Source organism: Parasteatoda tepidariorum, chromosome 8 (assembly GCF_982258835.1).
Source record: "Parasteatoda tepidariorum strain Cologne lab strain chromosome 8, Ptep-v5.0, whole genome shotgun sequence".
Lineage (NCBI taxonomy): Eukaryota > Metazoa > Arthropoda > Arachnida > Araneae > Theridiidae > Parasteatoda > Parasteatoda tepidariorum.
In genome coordinates, this window is record NC_141762.1 from 87,491,496 (window position 1) to 87,500,865 (window position 9,370).

General features: G+C 31.6%; 1 protein-coding gene across 1 annotated transcript in view; it reads left to right on the top strand.

Annotated features, from left to right (window-relative positions):
* Positions 1 to 7,879, top strand: part of LOC139425595 (uncharacterized) — a 53,821-nt gene extending 45,942 nt beyond the window's left edge. The window contains exons 10-14 of the mRNA XM_087149650.1: positions 1,951 to 2,114; positions 3,157 to 3,255; positions 4,212 to 4,320; positions 7,544 to 7,637; positions 7,810 to 7,879. Of these exons, the coding sequence (XP_087005776.1) occupies positions 1,951 to 2,114; positions 3,157 to 3,255; positions 4,212 to 4,320; positions 7,544 to 7,637; positions 7,810 to 7,879 (536 nt within the window). The remainder of the gene's footprint in view (positions 1 to 1,950; positions 2,115 to 3,156; positions 3,256 to 4,211; positions 4,321 to 7,543; positions 7,638 to 7,809) is intronic.
* The last annotated feature ends 1,491 nt before the right edge of the window (positions 7,880 to 9,370 follow it).

A 9,370-nucleotide genomic window follows, 5' to 3' on the forward strand; every position in this document is an offset into this window, starting at 1 on the left:
AACAGGCATAAATTATACGATGCACACCATTCATAAGTTGATTGCATTTAAAGATCTTTCAATCTTAGATAAACCAAGTTCATTTTTACATTTCTCATAAATTTAGTTTCAAATATTTTATTTATCTAATGATAGGATTGAAATACCCAGCTAACCAGCATCTTCTACAATTTATATAATTTGTATAATTTTGAACAAAAAGGTATAAATTATACAATGCACACCATTCATAAGTTGATTGCATTTAAAGATCTTTCAATCTTAGATAAACCAAGTTCATTTTTACATTTTTCATAAATTTAGTGTCAAATATTTTATTTATCTAATGATAGGATTGAAAGACCCAGCTAACCAGCATCTTCTACAATTTATATAATTTGTATAATTTCGAACAAAAAGGTATAAATTATACAATGCACACCATTCATAAGTTGATTGCATTTAAAGATCTTTCAATCTTAGATAAACCAAGTTCATTTTTACATTTTTCATAAATTTAGTGTCAAATATTTTATTTATCTAATGATAGGATTAAAATACCCAGCTAACCAGAATCTTCTACAAATTTATTCAAAATAAGTCTGTAAATCAACGCCAAATAAGTAAGAAAAGTTTGATCGCGGTCAAGGACGTAATGCCATATTGACACGATCCCTTAAACAAATCATTTCTTTCTCCCATTTCTTCGCGCGAAAATAGCGTAAGTCAGTTATTTTTTCTTTAAAAAAGATACTTGTTAATTTGCTCTTCGTAGCTTTTCTCACATTCTTTCTATTTTTTCTCATAGTCATTTAATGCGTCAGAGGTGTTTTTCTCCATGAGCCGAAATCAGAAGGATGGGCAAAGCGTAGGAAGGATAGTTAAGGGAGCTTAGTTTTTTCCAAAAGCGATAACCTTTGAATCTTGGAAAAATCCAATAATTTATAGAATGTGTTTACGAATCATTTAAACAATTGGATAGGTAATCACATATTTTGCAATTCCATTTTTTTTTCGATGATAGCAAAGCATATCGAAGAGTATCGAAGCATATCGAAGATGAGCAAAGCATATCGAAGAATATTCCTACAACTGAACAAGAGCTTGAAAGCATAAAAAGTATTTTCGAATGTAAACCGTAAAGTAAATTGACAGCTAATGGAAAGTATAAAGAGAAATATTGTTGAAATCTTAAAATAAAAAAAACGAGTTTTTTTTAGTAGTTCATCGAATAAGTGTCGATTTCAAAAAATTGTATATTTTTTTTAAAGGCCTGGTTTCTTATGACAAGCGCCTTATCTGGGCGTCAGCGTTAAGTTGACGTTACCCTGACGCCAACAAAATACTTGTTTGTTTGCTCAAGACCTGGTTTCTTAGGAGTAGCGTCTCAACTGGGCGTCAGCGTTAAGTTGATATAATATTGACGCCATAAAAATATCTTTTTGTTAGCTCATCGTGAGCAGTCGGTTCAACACAGACATTATCTTGCATTGCGCATGCGTTAATAACGTAAACAAATATTTATTTTAAATTTGTATTGATTTTGTGATTGTCGACTAGTGCTTTGAAGAATAAATAATGACTTTGTCCAAGAAAAAACACATTATAGCTTAGCTAAATGAAGAAGAAGAGGAAAAAGAAGCTATGTTTAATGTTAAAATTAAAATCTTGGCTGATTTCAATGCTCTGTTGATGGCTGTTATCCGCCATTGCTTCTGTTGTTAACGTCAAGTTGTAATCCAACTGCAGTTGATTTGGACGGCAGTTGTCGTTCAAGCTGAGCGTTCGATGACGTATGCTGTCAAACTCATAAATTAACCAATCAGAGGTAAACGTTCGTTTCAAGCTGACGCCGACGTTTCCTAAGAAACCAGGCCTTATACATGTGTTTTTCGGCGTTAGTCGCATTTGCTGTTGATGCAATTTAGGATAATGCAATTTTTATTTATGAAAATTATTCAATTATTCCAGCTATAGTCCTCAATATATCACTTGATGAAAGTGAATATTCATATTTTTACAATCCACCAGAAGCGAAGATATCCTTTCATAATCCGTACCAATTTATCAATCCTGACATCGGAGGCTTCACTTTGTCTATGAAATCACAGCAACATACTTTTTATTTGAAGAAGGTATTGTTATCACCTCCTTATTTTACAAATCATGCTTTTAATTTTCTAAATGGTTCGTACTTTTATAATTTTTCTCACTTCAATAACATACTCTTGAGGGGGATTATTTTTAGACTATGTCAACCTTCATCCATACCCTCCAACTGCTACGGAATTTCCGTAGTTTCAGAAATCTTCTTTTCAGACGGTAGCAAAATTAATGTCTTAATATTTGAAAAAAATTAATTTTAGCGTAACTTGTCCACTATTACTTATAAAAGTGCAGGCCATATGGCTAGATTCTTAAGTTCTGATAAAAGTTTTATGAGAGATTCATTTGCTTTAAAAATTTCTACTTTGGTTCGCTACCACTAGAAAGAATTATTTTCAAAATCAAGTTCAAGTTGGAGGGTATGCTTCATCTATCAAAAGGTACCTCATGATAGAATCAAGTTAACATGTCTTATATACTAGTGAATTGGTATTTAATATTTATAGTGGTAGTTACGCCACATTACTCCCCTTCCAGAATTTTATCTGTGATAGAATTCGATGAACAATTACCACTAGTTGATTAATGCTGTTTATTTATTAACTTCAATTTTTGCTCATTACATAATTTTTTTTTCCTTCCAAGCATTTCGCTCGTTATTTTTTTATAGCTTTTTTTTGCCATTTTCTCCCATCATTTTTTATAGCTTTTTCGCTATTTCTCTCCCATCATTTTTTTTTATAGCTTTTCGCTATTATTATTTTTTTCTAGCATTTCGCTCATTATTATTTATTAACCGGGAGACTTTATTTACTTCACCGGATTTCTTTTTTTTTTTGAGCAGTATATTTTTTAAGCAAATCAACTGTTTTTAATGTGGATTCATCCATCAATATTGACAATTTCTTATCACGTCCGTAGGTCACCAATGTGGTAAGTTTCAATCTTAGACTATGTCAACCTTCATCTATCAAAAGGTACCTCATGATAGAATCAAGTTAACATGTCTTATATACTAGTGAATTGGTATTTAATATTTATAGTGGTAGTTACGCCACACTCTATTTACAGGTGGTGAAGAAACTTCTTCCATATCCTTATGACACGAATTGCGTTGATTACATATCTAGATGGAAAGAAAGAGGAGGCAGGGGGCCGATGAATAACCAAGTAAGAAGAATAATATGAATTTTTCTCGTTCTATCTGACCAAACAATATTATAGTAGGACTGAAAAAATCAGAATTTTTACTTCAAAATGCCTGTAGAACTAAAAATGATATGAAAAAGAACATAAAAGAAAATTAATGTAAGAAATTTTAAATCGTTGAGATCATGCATTTAAAGCTAATGTTATGCTTAAAATTTATAAAATGCGACAAAATCGAGCATGTTTCTTAAATATTTTTGCGCCTCTTAAAATTACAATATCGATATGCTAAACCAAAACCAAAGAATCATAAAAACCTGTTTCAGTAACCTTTGAAAATTTTGGAGAGCTTCATATATTAAAATCAAAGCAAAAATAAGAGTTTTTAAAGCTATCCATACTTTTCCCTCACAAAACTGGGATAGGCAAACTGGAAACATTCCAGAATAAATGTTTAAGAGGTATTTTTAAATTTTTTTTCAGACCTAACACAATTTTAAATGAATATCTACTAAAAAAAATGTAAAATTATCACCCATTTATGTAAAAAAATATGCAGAGAAGATGGAGATGGATGGGGCATACTTTTCGTTTAAAACGGAATAGCCCTGCTAACATCGCACTGACTTGGGCACCCGATGGAAAACGTAAAAGAGGAAGGACAAGATCCACTCAGAAAAGATGCATGCACTCAGATTTGTGCAATGAGGTGAGGAAGTTAGAAGAAGGGATTGCATGCATGCAGCAGAGCGTTGCAGTTCTAAAACAATAAGATCTGAAATGCCTACTTTAGGAAATACTTGGTAATTCTGATCTCAAATGCATTTATCAGCGATGTTATCTTGCTTTCTTTTAAAAGTATTTTAATAACTATTTTTTACACCTTTCTTATGAAAAGATATACTTAGGAAAAAGAACTTTAATTGATAACTAAATTTCGTTCTTCTTATTAATGTTTTTTTCTGTTTTTGTTTTAGGAATGCTCTAGTGAATGTCGCTTAAATATTAGCGTAAGGGAGTTTGGGTGCCTTGATTCTCTCGACAAACATTATTTAATGGAAAGTGTTACCTGCTATTATAAGACGCGTACGTCTATAAAGTATTTTTTAAGTATTTTTTTCATGTATATAAGTTCAAGACGTAGAGAAAACGTGGAAAAAATCACAGAGCAATGGAAATGGGGAGGAAGAAAAAAATAATAATAAAAAACCAGGAAAAATACCGAAAAAAAGGGGGGGGGATAATTAAAAACCTGGAAAATAAAAGATATAATCTTTTCACCAGCTCACACGATTATATCTCTAAAAAGGAGTTCTTTCTAATATTGTATCAATATAGCTAAAGCAAAATATATCAATACGTATCAATCCTTTTAGTGGATGTAATCGTGTGAACTGATGAAAAGATAACATCTTTTATTTTCCAGATTTTTATTATTATTATTTTTCTTTTTCCCTTTTTTCATTGTTCTGTAATTTTTTCCATGTTTTCTCTAAATTTTGAACTTATTTCATGAGTTCTATTTACTTGCAGCCTATGCACTCATAAAACTTATTATTTGTCTTAATTTTCTTCGTTTTTTTTCTTCTTTTCTTCAAGGTTCAAAATGAAGAAAAAGACAAAGAAAAATTATAGACAAATGAAAAAAAGGAGTGGGGGGAAATAATAAGTAAAAAAATAACAAGCAACAGTTAAAAAAAAGGAAAAAAATGATGAAATTTTATTTAGAAAACCGGAAAAAGAAACCGGAAAAAAAGATATAATCTTTTCATCAGCCCACACGATTATATCCGCAAAACAGATTGCTTTCTGATATTGTATCAATAAAGCCAAAGCAAAATATATTAATACAATAGTACTCTTAACTCTACAGTTAAGAGTACTATACTTATATATAGGATTCTTAACTTTCTTCGTGTTTTCTTGTATTTATTATATATATATATATATATATATATATATATATATATATTTTCTTAGAAGAAAATCGCTTTATGGTTTCCCGGACGGCCAGCAACATTGAACATCTTTGAGGCATCGAGTCAATGAGGTTATTAATGAGGATATAGGGTATTCTGTTCCCCTCCTCCAGAAGAGCTCTTTCTCGTTCTAGGAGAGTTTGTGGGGGTGGTAGGCGTCCAGCAATTCATCCGCCCAGAATGTACCAAACATGCTTGATTGGGTTTATATCCGGAGGATACGCTGGCCAATCCATTCGCATAATTCCTTCCTCCAAAAGGAAATTATTCATCAAGTTACCACGATGTGGCCTGCAATTGTTGTCCATTAGTATGAAGTCATCTCCAATTGCTGCAGCGTAAAGGACTACAATAGGTCTCAGGATCTCATCCCTACATCGTCGGGCAGTTAGAGCTCCATTTTGAATGATATGGAGATGGGGGCTCTCATCAATTAAAATGCCAGAATAGACCATCACCCCCACCGCCAAAACTTACACTTAACTGCCAGAACGCATGATTGCTTCTAGCGCCAAGTTCCCTCCAGATAAAAAAAAAGTCTATTATCAGGATGGACAGAAAAACGGGACTCGTCTGAGACAAGAAAATTGCGTCATTCATTTCTCCTCCAGTTCACGTGCTCTGTTGCTCCCTCCCAATGGACGCGACGGTGCCTTGCTGTTAACGTGATATAAACCATTGGTCGGCAAGGATACAGGCGATTTTAGACAGTTTGTGTTAAAACTGTGGTGCTAGTTGCCGAGTTAAAGTGTTGTTGAAGAAGAGTGGCATTCATATTTCGGTGTATCCGACACGTTAGAGGTAGATAACTGTCTTCATTGGGCGTTGTTGCACGTCTACACCCTTGCCCTATTCTTCGGCTAGCATTTCCAGTTCCCAAAAAACTGTTGCAGATCCTGGAAATCACACTTTTTGAAACAAGGCTTCTGCAACTTTGGCTTGTATTTGGTCCCACTCTAACCGACCAACAACTCATCAAGCTTAAATGACGTTCTTGAATTACCGCACTCATCGAAAGGACGGGCTTACTCAATGACAATCATTCTTTTCTGCTTTGTTAAGTTGAAAGCCAAATCAATTTCGATGCCGCCAAAGCGTCTTCGACGTCGAACTCAAACTTTGTATACAACGAAATTATAAAATAAGAAAACTTTGCATTTGTGACTCTTTTCTTCCACTTTATGTAACAAAAAAAACCCGTTGCTTAAATCGTTATTTTACACAAGACTTAAAATGTCCTTTAATTGTTTTGAGCAAAGCATTTACTAATGCGGTACATGTCTTCTATCTTTTGCTATGTATTAAATATTTAAATGTACATTAACGTTTATATTTATTATTTTTTGAGTAAATAGGAATTTTGGTACATTTTAATATTTTTATTTTTAAGTTCATGAATTTTAATTCCTGTTTCTGCTATATAGTATTTCGAAGGTATGGTTATTGTTCATTTCTCTCCTTATTTTTGTAAACTACTTGACAGTGCTTGCAATGAAGAATTTTAAAATTGTAAAATTAATAAATTATTCATTTTTAATTAAAAAAATTAATTGAAAAAGTCTCTGGTATAGTCTCATTATGTATTACTGAAAACGAATCGACATTTTCAAAAATCTAGTCCTTTGAAATTTGCCTGTCCATCCTTATCACCATAAGCTGAAATTTTTTCTTAAAAAGTACAATTAAGTACCAGTAATTAAAGTTTTTATATATCCCCCTTCTCAATTATTCTAATCTTTGGCCAATTAGTCATTTCTAAAGCTAAATTGCTTTTCTAATAGCGAAAGAAACTTAAAGAGAGTTTTGTGGAACTTGAAACGCTTTGGTGAAAAAAAGGATTCAGCATTTTGGAACTCCAAAGTTTTCTCTAATTTTACTGACTTTTTCTATACTTAAAATTTAAAGTTACTTATATAAGAGTGCATGAGAATTTTTTGCTAGCGACATAGAATCATCTTAAATACCTAATAATTTCGAAAAATGCTTTTTTTTTTAAACAAAGTCTCCTTTTACTGATGAGACATGTTTTCCAGGTATTTAGATTTATTTATAAAATAATATTTTCAAGTTCATATTTTTAAATGTGAAAGAAAAAGGTTTCATAGATTTTTTTTTCAGAGTTTGACAATATTACACCGTTTGTGACTAAATAGTAAAAAATTTCTTACTAAAAATCAAATTCTTTTATATTTTCTTCTATATGTTTAGGTCTCCTATATGTATGTATAATATCTCGTATATGATTAACGTTATAAATTTTAAAACATTTTATCATTACATAAAGCTATAATGACTCATTGTCTAAAACTGATTTTCGTGTGTTTTCCCAGCAATGAGAAAGAAGATTGCTAAAATACTTTCTTCAAAGGATTTCAGCCAAAAAATTGCTGAATGTGTGAAACAGAATTGTGGGCCTGCTTGTTAGTAAGTTATATCCTACTTGTATATCCTGCTTGTATATACCATATTTGCTGCTGCAACATGTTTCTGCGCTGTTTTCAAAATCAAATTATGATATTTGATAAAATACTTCAAATATATTTTTCTCCGTCAAATGATATATCTTGTAAATTATAATGATTTCTTTCATTTTCAGTGAGGAATCCTATGAAGTGATAAGAGATTTAGAAGCTGTAGAAAACGGGGCAAGTTTATGTTTTTTTTAAGTGAAATTTTATTTAATTTCAAATGAACTACTGCAAAAAAGTTAATTTGTTAAATTTTAATTATGATTAATAATTGCTAATTACTGTAATTGTGTACTATATTAAACAGAAGAGAGTAACAAATAAGTGTGTCTCAATAAGAAAAAAGGTAAGAAGAGCTTTCCTCTAAATTGATAAAAGTAAAAAATGGCAAAAATAAAAAAATTAGAATACCTCGATGACTTTTAAGCTACGGCTGCTCATATATTAGGTTACAATCTTATGGTGTCGTGGGATATTCATCCACTTTCAGATGCATCTGGATAATTTTTTTAAAAATTTTTTCCGCACATGCGCTGTATAAAGCAACTACTTCAATCACTCTTATCTGGCGCAGTTTTTATTATTATTCTTTTAATTTTGAAGAAATAATTTCGTTATTAATTTAAAATTGATTCAAATGCTTTGTTTAATTTTTTTAAAAATTTTAAGCTATAGCAAAAGTGGCACTAGACCTAGTATATATTTCGAACATTTACCAAAGGTCTAGTCATACTAGGTCTGGTTAAGTGCCATTGCCCGGTATATCCTACACTGATGTTTTTTTAAGGTTAAGTGCCATTGAACGGTATACATTTGCCCGGTATACCCTACACTGATGTTTTTTCAAGGTTCAGTGCCACTGCCCGGTATACATCTGCCCGGTATACCCTACACTGATGTTTTTTTTAGGTCAAGTGCCACTGCCCGGTATTTGCCCGATACTCCAAACACTGATGTTTGTTCTAATATATCGTCAGTAAGTATTAAAATATCGAATATATGTAATTATATCCACGAATAAATTATTATCAAATCGGATGTAATAAATATTTTGGACATTCACCAAAGCGACTATGTGATGTCAACATTCACCGGTGAAAGTCAACAACCACCGATTTCGGTCATTCACAGTAACATGCACATCATTTACATAATAACCTCATCAGGACGATTATTTCATACTTTGTCTAAATAGCATCTGGCATTTCAAAAAATGAAAATAATTGGTTTTGTTGGCGATGATCTCGTAAGGCGATAGAGAATCATGCATAGTATAGGTAAGGAAGATATTAACCTCGAAGGAAAAGTGGATGAATATCCCAAGGAACCCAATCTTATTGTCTCAATAGGTAGATGATATTTTAACTTACGTAAACTGAACAAAATTGTACTTTCCCCGAATAAATATTTTTCTTCATACTTTTCGAATTTATCCACTTTCAAAATGTAAATTTGTAATAATCTATAAAATATGTCATAATAGTTTAATCAAGAAAGTGATTGACGGTTTGAACTACCAATATTTTCTCAATATTTGCTTTTTTTAAATTCTTTTAGTAAAAATTCTATTTATTTAACGGGTGAGTTCTGAAAATGAACGTTTCTACATCTTCATAACTATCGGTTCAACTTTGAGTATCAGTAGGGGAGAGTGGGGTCAATTGTAACATTTTTTACTTAACTATTTTT